Raw genomic sequence first — 22,076 nt, forward strand, 5'->3', positions numbered from 1 at the left:
TTTGTTCTGTAGCCTTTTGTTGCTGCTGCTGCTTTTATCTTTGATTGCAACTCCTGCAAAACTTGGCAGCAAACTTGTTGCCAGTGCTGCCCATTTGTCGCTTTGTCGCCCAACTGTGCAAAGTCTACAAAAATAAACTTAAAAATAATATAAATAATAACAAAAACCGGCTGTAGCTATCTCGCTCTTGCGCGTTTACTCGTTGCTCAAAAAGTTGCTGAGCAACATTTTTGTAAGCAGTGCGCGCATGTTGCCAGCAACAAGTTTAGTTGTCTACCTGACACACACACGCACACACACTCATACACACATGTGTGTGTTAGTGTTAGTGCATGAAAGGTGCGCGCTGTTTACCTGTTTTTAGTTTCTATGTGTGCGTTAAACATTTTTGAGCATATTTTACGTTTTCCACGTCGTCGTCGTCGTCGCCGTCGTCGTCGTCAACGGCTTTTGCTTTCTTGAGCTCAGCAACTGTGGCGTCCATTTCAAAAGTCGACAACGTTCGCTAGCGCTTGGACGCGAAAATCGCTTGAGCACGTCTTAACTCTCGGTACGACGTCTGTACTTTTCCAAAAACTGTGAACGTGCCACAAAAAAGTTGTCAACGCGGCGCTGTGCGGCAAGCGGCTTTGTGTAGTGTTGTGTTTTATATTTATATATATTTCAATTATAAAAGTGCAACATGTGCTTGCAAACTAAACAATAAATTGTTGCTGCTTCAATTTGCTTTCAATATGGATATCGTTGGTAGCACAACAAACAATCAGCACAACGTACTACCAAACAATCATTTTCGTCATGAGTCATTGCTGCAACAGGTAAATAAAATAAGCAATTCAAATAATTAAGGCACAAATTTGTGTTTGCAGCCCAATTTCAGCAAATTATTGAACATTAATCAAAGTTGGATAAACATAAATAACTAATTAGCTAACTTAACTCTCACCCATTGAGCGCTCTCGCTCTCTCTTAGCTGCAGGCGCGGCATATTTGGCTAACAAACAAACACGCGCTGGCTGCTAAAACTGCCAAGTTGCATTTTAGTTGAGTGAAAATGCTAAAACGACTTTAAAGGCAACTGCATACAGCCATAAAGTCTGTGTTTAATTATAATGAAATGCCAGCAATTTGCTGACTGCTATAAGTTTACAGTTACAGCAATCAAAAATTTCATTGATTCGTTATCAAGCAAGCAGCAACTTTTTTGTGTATAATTTTACAAATATGCGCAGCTTCAACTTGCAGTCATTAAAATGCACAAAAAAACTTGTACACATAAAAAATTAATGTTTTGAAAGTGAAATTTGCAGCAAGGGGCGCAATTTTGAAAAATTGCAGTCAGTTGAGCTTATGCGAAAAAAATTATAAACAATTGCATGTTGCAGCTAAGTCTGGGTAATGTTATTACTTCAGTCGCTATTTAAATGTTTAAACTATTTAATTGTTAACTAAGTTGCTCAACACTTGAATTTTTGTTCACGCGCCTTTGAAGCTGCAACAAATTTGTAACAACTAAACATAATCTTTGATATAACATATTTTAGTATTACATTTTAAACTGTCACTAAGCCACAATTTATGCCGCAGGCTACAAAATCCTGCAGCTTAAGCTTAAGAATTTAAAAGAATCTCTACACATTTTCAAACTGGTTTGGAACAGGCTACAAAAAAATAAAGGAATTGAAGCCAGGCCCAGTCCACATGGCTGGCTGTAGAGTTTTGAGTTTCACTCAAGAGAGCGCTCTTGAGAAAGGGAAAAAAAAATACATTAAAGAAAGAAAAAGTCTTTAGAATCAAGTCAAGTTGTTCAACTGGTTTGCCGTTTTATCTTTGTAACAAAAACATGTAAACTCAATTGTCATGATCTTTGTAGACTTTTGAGCGATGCGGGTGTTTGGGCTTGTGTGTGTAAAGTTCAGCACATTGATTTATATTGTTAATTTAGCGCAGCTGCTGCTGCAATTGTTTAAGTTAGCTAAGAGGCCATGAACCAGCAGCAATCAACATTGAATGAACATTGTTTGGCGGCTTAGGGTGCGGCTGCTGCACAAGCTGCTCAATTGAGCTGTTAAATTGTTGCTACTGCATTACTTTTAGCCAACTTTCTACCTTAAGCCTTTGCTCTAAACAAAGCTCGTTTGGCTACACTTGTTGCTCCAGTTCACAGCCTACAATTTATTAGCGTATTAAACAAAATAAATCTATAGCAACAAGCTAACTGAAATTGAAAACATAACCTGCATTGCATTTAAACAAATGTGTATATGTGTGTGTGTTAACCAAGCAAAAATGCAGTTCATGGCAGCATTTTTGCTTTAAGCCAAAACTTGTTTGCTTACGAAACCGTCAGCAGCAGCCGCCGCATTTAATGCACATATAAAAAAAACACAGTTAGTGGCACAATAACAAAGCAAAGTAGCCGCTGGCCAAGCAACAGCAATTGATTAGGAAATGAACTGCAGTCGCCTTAAAAACAAAACGCGTATCTTTTGTAGTTAACGCTGTTGATTTTTTGTTGTTCATTTTGACAGCCACACCTGGTTATTCATTTCAAGCGTAAATTCCTTTGCAATTGATTCATAAGCGCTGACAAACAAAACAAGTTTTGTATAATGTTAAATTCCATAAGTTGCAGTTGCAAATTTCAAAATATGTTAGCAAGCCAGAGTGGGGCGAATTTCAAAATATCAATGCTCAATACAATTTTTTTTAGAGTTAAAGCAAATGAAACAAGTTTTTTATTTGTAAAATTCCTTAAGTTGCATTAATATAAAACTTGGATTAATTTAAGAGCCATTATTATCAATGCTTAATAAAGTTTATAGTCAAAGCAAACAAAATATTATTACACATATTAATGCTCAATACAATTTTTTATAGTCAAAGCAAATAAAACAAGTTTTTTTATATTCTTATGGCATGTAATATTCCTTAAAAATTTAAAAATATGATAACAAGCAGAGTTGACTTAATTTAAGATACAATTATTACAAATATCAAATCAAAGAAGTTTTCTATTTTGATATCATTGCAAGTAGAGTTGGAGTTAATTTAAGAGGACATTAGCATTCACCAATTGTTAGCTATTTAAATGCTATATTTTTGTAATAATAATTAGGCTTCGTAATAAATTAATATTACAATATCAATGACTCAAAATTCAATTTTAATAGTTAAAAGCAAATATAAAAAAAAAGTTTTTTTATTTGAGAGCAGACCAGGATAACAATATAGCAACTGCAGTTTGACACAAAATATTTAATATTTATTAGACTTCTTAAATATTAAAAATGCCAAAAAATATTTTTAAAATTTATATATAATTGAATTCCTTATATGTAACATTCCACCTTTACTTAAGTTTTGCTAAATTCACCGCCATTTTTGACATCGAGATGCCATGTAAATTCCTTAAGTTGCTTGCTATTGCATATTATTAAAAATATAATTGCCCAATATCAGAAACAAGTTAAGACGAGAACTTAAAATGTGTCAAAATATTTATAGTAATATAATCATTCTCACTTTACCTACCTTGTTGCCAAATCTATTCGTTAACCCTCAACAGTTTCACATCAGATGCCATGTAAATTCCTTAAGTTGCAGCAAGCAGTTGCAAATTGACAAAATACGACAACAAGCAAATCTAAAAATGTGTCAAAAATATGTATATATAATATATATCATTCCTACTTTGCTAAACTTGCTGCTAAATTCAATTCGCCAGCCCTCGCAGTTTCACATCAGATCAAGCAGAACCATCTGAACATTCCAATCACAGTTGTCTCTTATTTGTATTTCTCTCTCGCTTATTGCGTTTTTTCTTTACTTGTTTTTTTATGGTTACACTCAACACTCAACACCTGCCACAGCATTTAAATTAAGCTGCATTCTTTGGCTTTGCCTTTGTTTTAAAACAATGCAGACTTCATTTTTGTTATGCATGCTTAATTAAAATTTTGCAGCCTTAATATTTATATAGAAATCCTGCACAATTGCTGACGTTGATTTGTAATTAGCAGCAACAAAAGAAAATTTTGTTATGGAAGAGAGTTTACAATTGTTTTTTATTTATGCGTATAAATTCATTTCCAATATAATAGCTACGGATAAACGAGCTAAGCACTTGACTAAGTAATACATTTTAACAACGCTGGCAGCATAGCGACTTATCGATTGCTAGTAACAAAAAATACGTCCGTTCACAGCGAAAGCTAAGTAAAATTTTTTTTTTATAGTCAAGACTTTGCTATACTCCTAGCTTGTATTTAAAATATAGAAGTGTGACTAGCTCTTAAATTAACTACGCTACATAAAACAACATTTTGACGCCCTTTTTTGTTTACATTATGCACACGCTATAAACTATTTGAAATGCTTAACGCGTGGGTTTTTCATTTGACGCCTGCCAGCAACAAAATATTAAATTTATTGTTGACACACTTTTCCACTCAAAGCTTAATACTTAGATTTACAGTTAATGAAAACCTTTCACTCTCGTAGCCAAAAACAAGAGAAAAAAAATTTGAAAAATAAAAACAAAACATAACAAGCAATTTGATATGCAAATCAAAGTCACAACATATGCTGAATAAAACAACAGCGCGCGAAAGAGAGCGCATGAGTGCGACAGAAAGAGAAAGCTGATAAAGTTACGTGCAGCTTAAATTTAAAAAGCTTTTAAATAAATCTTATATCTGCATACAAATTGGAGAACTCTTGTGAATTTCAGAATTGCTCTTTTATGTTGATTTGCTTTGCAGACAAAGATTGATTGTTGAAAGCGGTTTATGAATCATGCAAAAGGCATGAGTAGTTCAAAAAAAAAATGTTTGTGTGAACTAATTAGAATATTTTGCAAGCCTTTTATAATAATTAAGCCAGCCCTAGCTCAAGCCACAGCTGTTCACTTAAAAAGGTAAAATAACTAAATTGCATTTTTTCTTCGCTCTTTTATTTTACATATTTTCCACTCGACTGGCTTGACAACTAATTGCTTATAGCGAAAAAAGCCAAGAACAAGTTCACGATTTTGTTTTCATATCTAATCACTTAATTACATTTTGTTGCCATGACCATCAAGTCAAGTTACTTAACAACACTTGAGCATGAAATTTACATATGCACTGTTTGAACTTAAAGAATGCTACGCTCATTATTTTCATTGACGTGGGTTTTTAATTGAGACTTGAACTAGCCTCATAATTTGCAGCTTTTATAAAAGTTGCAGACAGCAAATTGCAATTGATATTTTTTTATAAGCCAATTTTGTGTTATTAACGTTTGCAGTTTTGCTGTTAATTGTTTTGTTTGTTCAAAAATGTAAATTACTACGTAATAAAATTCTAAGAAGTAAACAAAAAAATCTAAAATTCATAGAATAAAAGTATGAAAAATATAAAATTCAAAGATTTTTCATACTTTAAACTAAAATGTTTTTGTTTCTAATAGAAGTTATTCAAATATATTTTAATTCTAGCTGCATTAAAATTTAAAAATGATTTAAATCTCTTACAGCTCTGATTTCTATATTTGTTATTATGTATAAAATATCTTAAACTCATAACTTCTAATGCAAGTTATTTAAAAATAGCTTAATTCAAGAATTAATTCTATAGTAGAATAATGAGGCCTTCAGGCTAAACTTGCAAAAATATTTTAGCTTAAAGTATAGAAAATTTAAAATCCAAAACTTCTAATAGAAGATTATTCAAAAATAGCTTAATTCAATATGAATTAAAGTCAAAAACGATTTATATCTCTTACAGCTTTGATTTCTATATTTGTTATTATGTATAAAATATCTTAAACTCATAACTTTTAATGCAAGTTATTCATAAATAGCTTAACTCAAGATGTATTAAATTCAAAAATGTTTTGAATATCTTGCTTAAAGTATATAAAAATCTAAAATCCAGAATACAAGTGATTATATTTGAGTTGTAGTTTAATTAAAATTAAAAAATGTTTGAAATTTCTCACATCTCTGACTTTTAACTACTTTTATTATGTATAAATATATATATAAATAAAATCAAATATATCATTAAAATTTAAAAATGATTTAAGTCTATTACAGCTCTGATTTGTAACTACTTGTTAATAGTTTTTTATATCCATTTCATATAGAGCGCTAAGATTTCCTCTATTGAGTGCTGAGCCTTAGCTGTTTGCATTAAAGCCAAACGTCTTTATATTTATTCTACTTCAGCAATGTTATTTTATCTGCTGCTCTTTAAGCTTTATGACAGTGTGAAATGAACACGATTGCGATTGCTTTGCTTTGCTTTTGCTCCACTTTTCAAAGGAGACAACAAAGCGCCAGCGAGTGTGTGATTCAAAAGCAGCAAAATAATTTAAAACCAAACACACATTGCACAATGTGATGCTTTAGACTTGCCTGTCATGTTTCCTTTTTAGCTGTAGCTGCTGCTGCCTTGTTTGGCTTAGAAAAGAGAAGCGACACTCTTGGGCTTGTTGAATGTTTACATGGAGCACTAGAAGCGTATGCAGCTCACATCCTGTGGCCTGTATGCCGTTTCCTGTTTACATTGTCGCTTCAGTTTTAACAAGTCACTTGCAAATCATAAAAGGAGGCAAACGCCTGCAGCGAGTGTGACACGTGAAAGCAGCAGCTAATGAGCTAGGAAAGTTGTTGACTCAGAGAATAGAGTATCTGCTCTATAGCTTCATAATATAGTCAGTCTTAGCTGCTCACTGACTGACCCTTGGCTAAGCCTGTTTGGTCACACTTGAGCAACTATTCAATGTCACGCCTGGCGTAAGAACAGGCCCAGCTACAAGAAATGTAAACTCATCAGATACTTAAGCTACACTTGAGCTATAGCAGACGCATGCGCAGCATAACTCAAACACATGCAGCCGCAACGCACATTTTTCCTAAGATATTCAGTCGTTGGAAACACTTGGAAATGTGACCCAACTGCGTCGGCGTCAGCGTCGACGTCGTGTAGTGCCCCTTGGACGCATGCCTCAGTGCCTCAAATAGTTGCTCAACATTATTTCTAGCGCGTCTTACACTCTTTCGCCTAATTTATGAAACGTAGAAATCTAAAGTTTTGTAGTTGAAGCACGTACCACGCAGCGCAGACACTCGACATAGAAAAACAGTTTAAAGCAAGTGCCAGCCAACAGCTAAAAGGCCAACAACCAGCACAGTTTTGCCGCTTTAAGCCTTTGGCGCCCAAAGGACGTGCTCAGCGACTTTATGCAAATGTTAGATTATTGAAATCCTTGCATAACACAGTCTAGCATAAAAGTCTGCTGTCACCTGTTATATTAACACGTTCTAGCTGCCAATTTATCAACTAAGCGTACAAAATTGATTATGTTTTGCTTCATCTTCTTGGCCAACAGCCAACATTTTTCCCCAGTTTATCAACTTTAACCCTCAGCCAACCCTTGAGCATTTTTTTATAAACGCTTGACTTCACTTTAGTGCCTGCACAACAAAGTCAATTGTTTATCAATTGGTCTGCATGGTAACTAAACAATAATAGGCTAGGCTCTGTTCACAAAAAAAAAATGCTTGTGGAACTTGTTTTGAGCGTTTATAATCCACTCTTGCTCTGAAGTTGTTTACTACCTGAGCTGAGCGGCCTATTGCAGCCTAAGGTCGCTAGAATTTTATTTTAGAATTTATGTAGAATTTAAAGCTACTACCTGCGGCGCTCTAGCGTCTGGGAAAATGTTATAAAGCGCATGAAAAATAGATTAAAAAATCATTAGACTGCTAACAAATTGCATTTAGGCTGTGGCAAACAAGTTAACAGCCTAGACTGCAATTAAGCATTTAATTTAACTGCTTATATAAATGTAAATATAGCAGATTAGATTTGAGTATTAAATATTAGAGTTCTAGAGAGTTAATGGCAGCAACTTTTAATAAACAAAGCGTATATTATAGTTGGCTGCTTTAAATGAAAATCAACTATCAATGAAATGCAAAGTTAGTCATGTTAATTGCTTACATATAAAAATATAAGTTAGAGTTCAAATGACAATTCTTTTGCTTATACAATTTAGTACCTTTTTATAAACAAAGCGTATATTGTAGTCAAGTTATTCTACGTATAAAATTGTTTGCTTTATTTATCAAAGAAAGTTAAAGTTAGTCGCTAAATATATTTTAGACTTCTTGAAAGATAATGGCCATTATATGCTTTATAGAATTTTGCAACATTTTATTAACAAAGCGTATATTATAGTTGGATTGCTTTAAATGCAAATTGTTTGTTTTATTTGTCAATACAAGTCAAAGTTAGTTGCTAAATATATTTTAGAGTTTATCCAATATTTCATAAAAAATTGAGTAACTTTTTATAAACAAAGCGTATCGTTTAGTTGTGTAGCTTAAGTGCAACAAATTTATCAATGAAATTCAAAGCTGTTCAAGCGCTAAAATTCAATTTCCATTAACATGTTTGTAACAACAATATAAAGCATTGTTTTTCATAAACAAACGATTTATATAGCTATATATTTTTTGGCTGACAATAACAGCAGCTCAGCATTACTAAGTCTATTGTAATGCCAGACAGGCCAATGGCAGCAGTTTGTTGTTGCTTGGTAGTTGGCAAAGTATTGGAAATTGAAATAACAAACCAGGCAGACACAATAAACAAGAGTCGGCTTTTATATATATAAATCGGTCGACATTGCTGCTGCTGCTGGAGCACAGAATTTTAAAGAGGAGTGCCAACTGCACGATTTACATTTCATTTTTGCATAAATATATATACGTATATATCTATGCACAACTGTCAGTTGCAGTTGTCGCCGTTGTCTGTCAGAGCCAGAACCAGAGACCAGAGCCAACGAGTTACCATTGATGAGATGTTGGCAATGCTATGTAAATGTGAACACACACACACATACATATGCGCATATATAAACTTGCAAACATATAAAATGTCACTTTATCTTTAATTCATAAAAAAGCGCTGCATACAGTTTTTGCTTCTAAAGTTTAATTCATGGAATTTTGCTGCTCTGCCCCATTGTAGATCTTTTGCTTTAATAAGCACTTGCTTGATTGAATTAATGTGTCAAGCAGTTTAAGTTCGTTTGCTGCAATTTAATTGAATTGAAGTTGATATCTTGAACTTTTAAACTCGAAAGTGTGAACTTCTAGATTTCAATTGCTGATGAAATTCAAACATAATGAAGAAATTCCTGCAGCAAAAAGGGCAAACTTAGATACAAAAGGTAGCCTGTGTTGCCATAGCATCCACAGTTCGAATAGCATACACATGTGAGTGGACTGTAAATCTCACATTATAAAAATGCTCGCTCTTGTGTTTGCACTTTTACATTTTGTTTACATTTGTGTGTTCGCTGCCGCCGCTTTCCGGCCTCACATACAAAATCCACAATACACACACATACACACACACACAGAGATGCGGGCACAGTTAGGGCAGGCAAGCAACTTCGTTTAGAGTCTGTTGAGCACATTTGCTTTGTTGTCGTCGTTTGTATAAACTGCTTGGGCCTGCCTCTGTGTTTTATTCGCTTGTTTGTTTTGCGCTGTGCCTTCATCAGCGTTGTTTGTCTCGCTCTTCGTAGCGCTGCGCTTGTGTGTGTGTGTGTGTGTGTGTGTGTGTATATGGATCTTGTGACTGCTGTGCCTGCTATCCACAAACTGAAAATAGTTTCCAAGCGTGTTTCGAGCCGTCAACGTCAAACGAGCGGACTGCGACGGCGCGCAAGTGAACAGCGAGTATCTTTAAGATACGCTTTTGTGTAAATACCAACAACAAATACAATTGTTGTGTGCAATTTGCTAATGTTAATTAATTGGCCAGCTGCCCAAATAAAATACCAAACGTAACAAAAGTCAAGCGACTGCAACGAAAACATTTCACTTTCGGTTCATTGACTTAAAAATATATAAAATTTTGTTGTTTCGTGTACTTTAAAATTAGCATAATATTTGCGGCACTATGTTAATTAAAATCAACGTTTAATAGCACTATAAATTAACATTATATTTAATAATACAGTTGCTATTTGTCATCAAAATGCTATGCAAATAAGTTTTATAAGTGTTTTGAGCTAACAAGTTTAGTTTTATTTATAAAACATTAGCTCACGTTGCAATTATTTAATGTTATTAACTTGTTGCAGCTTTATTTTTGTTACATCTACCAATAACAATTGAAAGCAACAATAAAAATAACTTTATATTAAGCTAAATGTGCAAATTAATTGCTTTGACTTGCTCAAAGTACATAAAACATTTACATTAAACTATAAACCAAAAAAAAAAAATGAAATTTCCGGATTATAAACCAAACAACATGTTGGTAAGCAACAAAGGCCTTTTATTTTATGCTTTTTCTTAATAATTATGTTGGCTAAACTGCGTTTAACGCACATAAATCAACTTGTTGTGACTTAAAATATTAGAGCTAGACATAGTTAAGTTAGTTGAAGGTTGAACCGAGTACAGAACAAGCTCAAGCATAAGCAGTTGCTAGACTTAGTTTAGTAATCTGGCGCATCTTTAAATAATATTTTGTAATACAAGCTAAAGCAAAAGATTTTGATCAACTTTGCGTGTTTGTCTGTTCTCTCCCAAGATAAATTACAAGCTGTGCGTTAGCTCATTAAAGTCAACACAGTTGACACGTGCTATGATAAATTACAATTTTATACCACATATCGTGCTATACTCCCCCAAAAAATGTGAACGAACTACAAAGAAAGTGTTGCCCCTCTTCTGCCTTAACGAATTTTGCTGCACATCATTAAATTTCAGAAAAAAAAAAACTAATTTCACTTGCAATTAACTTAATTATAATTTTATAGTTTGCGCGCTCAGGTAGTTTGCTCTATATATATAGCAAGCATAAATCTTTTATGCCAGTGTGGCATGAAATTTTAATAAACAAAAAAGAAAACATTGCATTTTATGCTAATTTTAAACAAAAGCTAATTTTTACAACTGCCGCTAACGAAGCAGCTTGCAACTAATTTAATATAAATATTTATAAGCTATTATGAGCGCCCACGCTAGTGCCGCAGCCTAGGCTTAACTTTTGTTTGTTTTATATTTTTTTTATTTAGGCAGCGCCCACGTTAGTTTTTTAACTATGTGTGTTAGTTGCAATTCACTACGAAATTATATGCAGCGTGTTTATGTTTGCTTGTTGGCTTGTGCTTAATTTTAGCGCCCACTGTTGGCTTGAAGGATTGGCTTTGGAATTTGAGTGAATCACGCGCTTTAACATTTAATTGATTTATTTTCAAGCTGTGTTTGGGTTTAAATTGAACTCAAATCAACAGCTCTGTATTGCATTTAAACCAAAAGGGATTTTTAAAGGGAACCCTAGGGTGCGCGCTGGGTGTTTAAATGAAAAGAAAATGTGTAAATTGAACTAATGTTGTAATGATTGTAAGCAATGAATTGTCTAATGATGGTTGATGAATTTCCAGTCAAATTATTGTGAGCACGCTCGTGTCTGTTTGCCACATGTTGCACATACAGTAGCTCAACAATTTTATTTACACCTTTGCTAAAACTGAGTTGGGTTATAAAATTTTATATATATGTAAAAATGTAATAACGGAAGCTACATAAGCAACTTCCGTTGAGCGCCCATCCTTAACAAATTTAAATTAAATAAATTGAGAAAGACAGATGGAGAGAGAGAGAGAGAGAAAGAGTGCGGTAGGGAGACTATGCTGGTGCATAAATTGCAGTATTCCTCATTTCTCTATGCTGCTTTATTATTTGTTATTAAAATATTTTTCATTTGTTGCTTACAGGGCGATCGCACCACTTGGGAGTATCATACAGTTTCGGTAACGCGTGTGCCTGGCTATGGTTTCGGCATTGCCGTTTCCGGTGGACGTGATAATCCCCACTTTGCCAATGGTGATCCATCAATTGCAGTAAGCGATGTGCTCAAAGGTGGACCAGCCGAGGATCGTTTACAGTAAGTACAAATAATAATTAAGACTAAATATAATTAGCTTTGGTGTAAGCTGTTGGCGCTGTCAGTTGAATAGAATTTATAGTCGGTAGAGCTATAATATACTTCAACAGCTTATCAGCATGCAGTCAATATGTGAATTCATATGTGCATCATCGCCAGACTGACATCATTAATCTTTAAATACATAAAACAAGACGCGCCTCAAAATTTCAGCTCACGTATAAGTTGAAAGTCTGCTCAGCTGGGCGTTGAAAAACTCCAACGCGTCATACATTAATGCTGCTGCTTCTTCTTCTTCTTGCTCTGCGGCTGATAAAAATTCCAAAGTGTCGAGCTAGTCTCTTCGCTTCGTTTGCGTGCTCAGCTGATTAAGAACTTGTCATAATCTGCGCTGCACTGTCTTTTCCATTGAAACTATTTACACGCTGCCGACAATTTTGTCTACCTGCGCAACAATTAGAAAAGGAAAATCCCAAGAATAATGCTTGGAAAAATATTCGAGCAGCCGCGACATGTGTAAATTAGCTGCACATAAAAGGAATGCGGCAAGGTAAACAATTTCAGAGCTGAGATAGAGACGAAGTAAGAGCAGAAGAAAAGCGTTTAAAGCTTAATGATATTTGGAATGTTAAGCAAACACACACACACACACACTTGCTTTAAAAATAGTTGCAAATACTTTTTATTAGTAAGCGCTTGTCATACACATTCCTGGCTGAGTTAATTGTCAAGACTGGTTTTAGCTCTCAGCGCTTCTGAACGGAAAGTAAAACTCGGCACAGTTCTTGCTGCTTTCTTAGACGTGTTAATTATGGTCTTGTCTGCAGACTTGCAAATTGTTATAAATAATAATACACTTGTTCGTAATTCGTTACGGACTACATATTTCGTTTTTACTTTTGAATTGAGTCGCTTTCGAGTGCCGTTTTAAGAACAGTTTGCCTATAATAACTATTATTGTTGCTGAAATTACGCAGGTAGGCTGCGCTCATCGCGGAACAGAAGCCGCTTAGACGCCTCTTCGGGCGCTCTCTTCAATTTGTTGGCTTGCCTTGTGTCTATCCAAGCATAAATTGTCTGTGTCTAGTCATGCTAAGCACTAGACAATTGTCTATTTATAAGCGTATGACTTCGTTTCGTGTATAACCTGATTTCTCTATGGTCAAAGCTGTAAATAGATAAGCAAGATCGCCTTGTCGATCGAGTCTTAACATAGCTTGAAGCGCAAGTTGTAATATTTTCACCTTATACATTCCAAGCTAGATGAAAGCTTTCATTCATTTCACTTAACTGAGTTATTCCAAATTCTTTGCTTATCTAAATGAAGTTGTATTCTTTTTGGAATAATGTTGTTGAATTAAAGCTGTTGCTCTAATGATGCTTACATTTTACTTATTTGAATTATTCCAAATTCTTTGCTCATCTAAATGAAGTTGTATTATTTTTGGAATAAAGTTCGCGTTTTGGCTACTGCTGATCTCTCTTAATGATATTGTAATATTTTCACCTTGCACATTCCACACTAAATAAAAGCTTTCGTCTATTTCATTTAACTGAATTATTCCAAATTCTTTGCTCATCTTCATTTCGATGATTCTTTATGGAATAATGCTCATGAATTTCGCGTTTTGGCTACGGCTGTTCTTCTAATGATGACTTTAACTCTTAATTGAATTTAAACTTATACTCTGTACACGTCTTCTTTGCAGAGTCAACGATCGCATTATCACTGTGAATGGCGTTTCGCTGGAGAATGTGGAATATGCTACGGCGGTGCAAGTGCTGCGCGATAGCGGCAATACGGTCACACTGGTTGTTAAGCGACGCGTGCCTTTGAATGTGGCCAATACAAATCCTGCACAGCATCAACATTCGCATAGCATGAGCTCGGTGGGAATGGGTTTAAGCAATGGCATGAGCAATGGCACTGGCCTGGCTGGCAGTCAAGCGCCCAGCGCTGTTATGTCCAGCATGAGTCAGCCCAACTCGCTGAATTCGTCGCTGGTGCAGCAGAATGGCAGCGGTGTGGGTTTGGGCAGTCACATGGGTCAGCCTATAAAGGTGACCATGACAAAGAATAGCAAAAAGGATGACTATGGCATTGTGCTGGGCTGTCGACTGTTTGTAAAGGAAATCAGCAGCAAGGCGCGTGAGCAGTTAACAGCAAATGGTTATTCGCTGCAGGAAGGTGACGTCATTACGCGCATACACAACACCAATTGTGGTGATAGCATGAGCCTGAAGGAAGCCAAGAAGATCATAGATGGCTGCAAGGAGCGTTTGAATCTTGTTGTGCTGCGTGATATAACCAATCAGTCAGCTTTGGTTAATCAGCTTAACAATTCAACGCATTTGCAGCAGTCGAATGCGCAGCTATATGCTTCACATCAGGCGCAGGTGTCCAGCTGCAGCAACAATTTGGATGATGCATATTTGCCGGGAGGCGCTAGCTACAGCTCACAGAATCTTTATGTGCAGCCGCCGACGCGCACGTCGAATGGTCCGAGCGTTAATGGCAATGGGCTGAACGATGAGAAAAGCAATTTGACACCACGTGGACGCTCGCGTGGTCCGCTAATGGATGGAGTGTCACTGCAGCAGCTGGACAGACCAGTTAGTCCTACAAATGGCGCACGCGCACGTGTGGATGAGCCACCCAGACCGCCGCCACCAAGAGCTGCACAGGAGGATTTCTATAGCTCGCGTCGTCAGCTGTACGAGGAGCGTCAAAGCGCCGAGCCACGCTTTATATCATTCCAAAAGGAAGGCAGCGTTGGCATACGCTTGACTGGCGGCAATGAGGCGGGCATCTTTGTTACTGCAGTGCAGCCTGGTTCGCCTGCTTCGCTGCAGGGTCTAATGCCTGGTGATAAAATACTCAAGGTCAATGATATGGATATGCATGGCGTAACACGCGAGGAGGCTGTGCTGTTCCTGCTGAGTCTGCAGGATCGCATTGATTTGATTGTGCAGTACTGCAAGGAGGAGTACGATGAGGTGGTGACCAATCAGCGCGGCGATTCGTTTCACATTAAGACGCATTTTCATTGCGACAATCCGTCCAAGGGCGAAATGGCTTTCAAAGCTGGTGATGTGTTTCGTGTTATCGATACGCTGCACAATGGCGTTGTGGGCAGCTGGCAGGTGCTGAAGATTGGACGTGGTCATCAGGAAATGCAGCGTGGTGTTATACCCAACAAATCGCGCGCTGAGGAGTTGGCCACAGCGCAGTTCAATGCAACCAAAAAGGAAATGAATGCCAATGAGTCGCGTGGCAATTTCTTTCGACGTCGACGGTATGTAAATATAAAATATAATAAAAACATTAATTAATTTTTCAACTCTGTTTACAGCTCCACGCATCGTCGCTCCAAGAGTTTATCGCGTGAAAACTGGGACGATGTTGTGTTCTCGGACAGCATTAGCAAATTTCCTGCCTATGAGCGTGTGGTGCTGCGTCATCCTGGCTTTGTGCGTCCGCTTGTGCTGTTTGGTCCTGTCTCCGATTTGGCGCGTGAAAAACTTGCCAAAGATTATCCCGATAAGTTCTGCACGCCGCTGCAGCAGGACGACGACAAGTCTAGCGCGGTAAATGGCGCTGGCAAGTGCCGCATTGTGCGCTTATCACACATACGCGATATAATGGATCGTGGCAAGCATGCGCTGCTGGATATTACCCCCAATGCGGTGGATCGTCTCAACTATGCACAATTCTATCCTGTGGTCATTTTCCTTAAAACGGACAGCAAACATGTTATCAAGCAGCTGCGCCATGGGCTGCCCAAGGCGGCGCACAAGAGCAGCAAGAAATTGCTGGAGCAGTGTCAGAAGCTCGAGCGCGTCTGGTCTCATATCTTTAGCACACAAATTGTGCTCAATGATGAGGACGCTTGGTATCGCAAGCTGCGCGATGCCATCGATTTGCAGCAAAGCGGCGCTGTCTGGATGTCCGAGTCCAAGGTGAGTGCGCGTTGGTCAAAGCTATAAATATAATCAAATTAGGTTTAGCTATAATAAACTTAGATCTGTCGTTGTTGTAATGTAAACTAAACTAAGTGCTTTAGTTGTTCTAACAGGTGTGCCAGGCACTTTAGTTAGCAAGAGAGTTTAATAGAGAAGAGAGTTGTATGAAATAGTTTGAGTCAAAGTTAAGACAGAATAGAGATGACATATTAGAAAGAACTAAATGAATGTAAGCATACTTTACGTATACGTAATTATTTGTTAATGCTCCGTAGGACAACAAAATATGTAAATATGCGAGCATATTTTGTATAACGTATACGTAATTTATTGTTTATACGTTGAGCAGCAGATAAGTCAACAAATATGTAAATGAATGCAAGCATATTGTAAATTACGTATACGTAATTTTTGGTTAATACGCTGCGCAGCTGACTGCTGCCTTTAGTCAACAAATATGTAATTAAATGCAAGCATATTACGTATACGTAATTATGTAAGTCTATTTAATTGCTTTAGCGCAATTGTTTATTTATGTTTCTAACTGAACTTAGGCGTCAAAACATTAGTTACTTGCTTTAGCCCAACTGTTTATTTCTAACTGTGTAACTACACTAAAAGTTATACCCATTTAAAAATCTTTAATTTAACTGCTCTATTTTATACTCTTACTTTAAACTAAACTTTGGTTATGGGCAACATTTTCTAATTATTATTTTTTTCTAACCTTTTTTTCTTTTTCACACACACACCAACACACACATATTTAAACTAACAATTGTATGTTGGGCTTTAAGTTACCCGAATCCCCTAGCGAAATGCTATTCCCACCTTATATAGCGCAGCCTTGCCAACTTGCCTGTTGTCGCCCCACTTCGATTTCAGTGCCACGCTTGCGTCGCAATTCGTTTACGCTAGCGCCACCGCCACGCCCAGCGCCCATAAGCTTAGAGCAAGCGCATTGCCGCAAAGCTTATGCAATGCCGCCTGTACTAAAACCAGCTACGAGCATGCCAGGCAGCAATGGTCAGTGCCTGCATAGCAATGATAGCAGCGATAGCATCATCGATGATATAAGCGCGCAATATCGCAGCTCACAGCCCAATCTGCTGCGTTCCACTGGCTATCGTGGCACTGGCGCGTGTCTAGCTCGACGCACTGGCGGCGTCATCGAGCAGCGCAGCACGCCCTATTACTATCATGAGCTGCTGCAAAAGAATGTATTCGACTCTAGTCTGAATCTGCTGCAGGATAAAGCAAAGAATAACAATTTAAAGCTGGAGGCGGCAGCTACGCCCACAGCTAAGCCACGCAGCGCCAACAAATTGGGCTTTAATAGCTTTGCTTCTACCAACGATTTGTTGGCTAATGGCAACAGCAGCGCCGGCAGCGCTGGCACTTTGATTGATGATGAGGGCGGATTTGCTGCAGCTAGAACTTTAAACTTGGCATTCAATAATTTGTCGCATCAGATAGCCAATTTGAGCAACAATAATAACAACAACAACAACATTGCTGATAGCAACAACAATGTGGGCGCAAGCAGCGAATGCATTGCATGAAAATAAATGTATTTAAATTGAGCTTTGCATGTAGCTTCAAAATTTTAACCTTTTGTATATACAAAATGCATTACACTTAGCTCTAAGTTCTTTATAAAATATATATACTTCATTTATATTGCTATATCATATACCAAACAAATTATTTTTATAAGCGTTGCTAACTAAATGTTTATCGTTTTCATTTGTTTCTTTTATTTACATACAACAAAATATCAAATCCAATACATTACATGGCCATATCCCCTGCTTATACACTTGATGCATATTAAACAACATTAACAATTATATTAAACAATTGTCCACGTCCAAACTAAACTATATATATTATATATATCTTGTGTACGTCCAATTTATTGCTTGGCAATTCTATCGAACTTGTTGCGTTACTTTGTTCTATTGCTAAATTTTTGTTACGCGCGCGCGCTGCTAACTAACGCCCACAGCCGTTAGAATCCTTGTCCGATGATTTCCTTTTCCCCATGACCACATCCCGTTTATCGTATGCATCAAGTCCCGAGTCCGACTTGGAGCTCAGTCCGGGCCCATCAGCATCATTGTCGCTTGGCAATTTGCCGCAATTGGTAAAAGCGAGTTCAGATCCATCGATTGCCACTAACCAGGATAACTTGGATAGGGATAGAGACATTATTGGTGAAGGACTACCACCTCCATATACGGTAAGAGGCCAAACAAACTACAAAATTCGAAGCATGCGCTACTAAACAAACTACAAATTAAATTAATAAATCATTAAACTTGTGCTAATGCTCACAAACATAATCACGCTCTATGCACCTGGCTATAGGTACCCTATGAACAACATGGCGTGTCCAATGGCATGCGGCATGCAACACACGATGCAAGCAAATATGCAATCTATGGCAGCAATGTGGGGCAGCAACAGCAGCAATCGACGCTTGAAGCTGCCACTGCAGCGCAGCAACGTCCACAGTCGCTTTACGGCATCAATGCGCCTGATTTGCCGCCACGCATTGATCGCCAGTCCAAGCCTGGAGATTTGCCACTCAACACTTCGGGCAGCAGCTCACGCAATGGCACGCTGGGCCGCAGCGCTCAGGAGCGTCTGTTCGGCAAGCCGCTGCTGCAGGACGAAGTCCAAGCGGAGTATGTAACACGCGCTGCTTTAACTGGCGACACCATGGAGCGCCAACATGCCTCACTGGACAGACAGGCGCGTCTCAATGCAGCGCAGCACAAGTCAAATGGCGCTGCTGTGCCCGCTGCCGCCGTCGCCGCCGCTGCCTCCACCTACGACAGCGTCTCCAGCTACGATTCATACAACAATGGACAGCTCACTATGCAAAGTCTTGGCCGACTGGGGCCCAATGCGCCCGATGATCTCAAATCCGTGCCAAATGCCAGGTAAGCTAAACACGCATATTCGATGTGAATGGATTATCAATTTGCTTTTTGTTCTCTGCAGTGCGCGTCCGCTGCCGCCAGTGGCGGCTCCACATGATTATGCACGCAATGCTGCGGCGCATGAGCATCGCAACTATGCCCCAGGCAACGATCTAAATCGCCAAAGTAGTCCCGGTCGACCGCTCTATCATGATATGAATGCGTCACGTAATATAGGTGAGTGCTACAGCATTAATATGTATAGAAATTAAATAAAATATTAAACAATTCAACAATTGAAATATCTAATAAGATTTGTTACCAAAATATTCACAGATTAGCCGAATATTTATTTTTTGCAATGAGTTAAGCATTCAAATTCAGTCGATTTTATATTTTCCTATTCAAATTAAATTCAATTGAGTTTAATACCTTACTTTATATTAAATCAAATATATAAAAATTGAACTGTTAACATATCTAATGCGATTTATTAGCATAGAATTAAGAATAGTTTCTTCGATATTTAAAATAATCGAATAAAATTAATTTACGAACTTTATAAATTATTCTCCAATATTAAAAATAATCGAATAAAATGAATTTTCAGGCTTTTCAATCAGATTTTCATATTATGCATCATTTTAATTCAAATTAAATTCAATTGCGTTTAATACCTTACTTTATATAAAATAAATTATTAAAGAAATGAATTGTTAGAATATTTAATTCGATTGCTTACCAAAATATTCTTAGATTAGCAGAATATTTATATTTATTCTTTGAAATTAATTAATGAAGACATTTCCAAGTCTTATTCTTATATTTTCTGATTTCATTAAATGCGATTGAGTTTTTAGTTTACTTTGTATTAAATAAAATATTAAAGAATTTATGCGTTTGGTTACCAAAATGTGCTCAGAATCAATTAGGTATTATTTTTAGTCTTAACGAATATTTTACTATTTAAATTTAATTCAATAGAGTTTAAAATATTGAAGAGCTAAAATATTTGATACGATTAGTTAGCAAAATAGTCACAGATTATTTATATTTATGCTATAAAATCAGCTAAGCAGTTTGTCTTGTCATTTGTCTATTTAATACTTCAAATTAAATGCAATTAATATATACTTATCTTTAATTCTTTACAGATCCACGCAATGGCACACCACAGCGTCCTTCCAATTTAGGTTTGGACAGCAGTCCACGCAAGCCGCTGGTGGAAACTAAAACAGATTACGGCAAATACAGGTAAAGGCTATATATATGATATGGAATGAAGTTACCTCAGTGCTGCGCCTTAACTCAACTTTAACTGCAAACTCTTGTTTATTTTCTCTCTCTGTATTAAACGCGCCATCATTTGATTCGCATGTTCTCTGTCGCGTCTCGACGTTTGTATTAATTCCAAATCACTTTACGTGCTCCCATTTTTGTTGTAGACGCTTTCATTTGCATAATCCTCATGCGCAGCATTTGCATTTCAAACTTGCCCCACAGCCGCCGCTGGGCTATTGGCGGCGTAGTCGACCCATAGCAGCGCCACGTTTGTTGCCCAGCGTTTCCGCTTACGATACGCTCGTCTAAAGAGCGTAAAACGAAAAAAAAAAAAGAAACTTAAACATTCCCATGCATAGTTTTTACTTTCAACTGTCTGTTGTGCAATAAATTTGTTTACCATAGAACGTTTTTGTATTTGTCTATAGCGCATAATCGTTTTGTTGTTAAGTATACGCCCCCTTTAACATACGTATTTGTTTTTTATTCTCTTTTCACGCTTATGTTTTGTGCTCATTTAAACATTAAACAATGCACAATTCCACACACACACACACGCGCACATTAAATGCAAAATTCACACCCAATCAACAATCAATCAACATTAGTCGCAACAATTCCGTTACGCAAGCGGACTACAGCAAGCTACCAAAGCATCCGCAAGCGCTGGTGCAGCCCGCCAACATGGTCAACGGCAGCGCCACGCCCAGCAGCAATGGCAGCGGTCCCTTCAAGCCTGTGCCGCCGCCCAAGCCCAAAAACTATCGCCCGCCTGCACAAAGTGGCGGCAGCAGCGGCAGCGGTGGCACCACCCCCTGGGAAAATGGCGTAAGTAGCTCAAGCTTCTCATATGAACTTTTGATTTTAATTGCTTGTCACTTTGCAGGACTCTGGCTCGCCACGTTCACCCAATGGCTTCTATTATCCACCAACGCCTTCGCATCATCATTATGGACAGCAAACGCCTGTGCCGGGCTCACCGCATCAAGCGCAGCCCAACTATGGCACCAGCAATGGCAACTACGGCCAAGCACCGCAGCAGCAACAGCAGCAACCTCAGCAGCAGCAATATGCGCCCAATGCAGGCTACAACGGCAACAGTCATCATTATAATGGCGGCAGCGGCACTGGTCCGTACATTGCGCCACACAGAGGCATGCCTCCGCCCATAGGTAGTCAACAGTTACAAATTATATAAAAGATTAGATAGTAATAGCTTTAGATTATTATAAAATACTATGCATTAAAAGACGCAGCTTTGATCTAAAGAGCTACACTTTAAATAGGGAAGAAGAGAAGATAATTTACTTCATCGTGTAGAAAACAAAGCTTCCAGCTAAGAGTTCAATTGATATAATTTTATCCGCCCCTATGTAGTGATCAGATAAAAATTGTATAATAGAAACTATTAGTAATAACTAAAGAAGAAAGTGTAGTGTATTGGATTTAATTGTATATCGAAAAGAAATTACATTGGAATTAGATAAGAAGATATGTAAATCCATAGATGATCAAATAGTTCAGAAGCAACAGTTGTATTACTGGTATTTAAAAGAAATTAGTTCAAATTTTAATAGAGTCTTATTAACTTAATTTCGTATAAAAAAGGAATTATATTGTAAACAGAGAATAAGATGTAATCATCTAAGATTAAGTACTTAATATAAATTAATCTAATTGAAAGCAAGTAAAGTTTGAGAGGCAAGCTGTTGTATAGAATTATTAGTTGTCAATTGTATTAGAGTTACTAATTATAGCCTCAGCCCAACAATTGTATAATAGAAACTATTAGTAATAACTTTAAACTTAAAGTACTACACAGAAGAATTATTTTACTGATTTAGAATAGAGAAGGAAGCTACTGTATATAATGCTTACTGTGAGCTGTGAGCTAACAAGTTACATTTTAATAAGGCAAGAAGAGAATATCAAGTACATCATC

The 22,076-nt window shown here is 37.1% G+C and overlaps 1 protein-coding gene across 11 annotated transcripts in view; it reads left to right on the plus strand.

Annotated features, from left to right (window-relative positions):
* LOC108603224 (tight junction protein ZO-1) overlaps positions 1 to 22,076 on the plus strand; it is a 72,399-nt gene that overhangs the window by 45,864 nt on the left and 4,459 nt on the right. For 3 of the 11 annotated variants that reach the window (XM_017991822.2, XM_017991829.2, XM_017991826.2), the window contains 9 exons: positions 11,794 to 11,963; positions 13,673 to 15,259; positions 15,317 to 15,923; positions 17,935 to 18,168; positions 18,297 to 18,874; positions 18,936 to 19,090; positions 20,008 to 20,107; positions 20,743 to 20,962; positions 21,021 to 21,306. In XM_017991822.2, the coding sequence (XP_017847311.2) occupies positions 11,794 to 11,963; positions 13,673 to 15,259; positions 15,317 to 15,923; positions 17,935 to 18,168; positions 18,297 to 18,874; positions 18,936 to 19,090; positions 20,008 to 20,107; positions 20,743 to 20,962; positions 21,021 to 21,306 (3,937 nt within the window). Of the gene's footprint in view, positions 1 to 686; positions 819 to 10,307; positions 10,329 to 11,793; positions 11,964 to 13,672; positions 15,260 to 15,316; positions 15,924 to 16,723; positions 17,564 to 17,934; positions 18,169 to 18,296; positions 18,875 to 18,935; positions 19,091 to 20,007; positions 20,108 to 20,298; positions 20,542 to 20,742; positions 20,963 to 21,020; positions 21,307 to 22,076 lie in introns of those variants that run through there. The other 8 variants (XM_017991832.2, XM_017991833.2, XM_017991827.2 and 5 more) reach the window with 7 other exon arrangements.

The sequence above is a fragment of the Drosophila busckii genome, chromosome 3R, assembly GCF_011750605.1.
Source record: "Drosophila busckii strain San Diego stock center, stock number 13000-0081.31 chromosome 3R, ASM1175060v1, whole genome shotgun sequence".
Taxonomy (NCBI): domain Eukaryota; kingdom Metazoa; phylum Arthropoda; class Insecta; order Diptera; family Drosophilidae; genus Drosophila; species Drosophila busckii.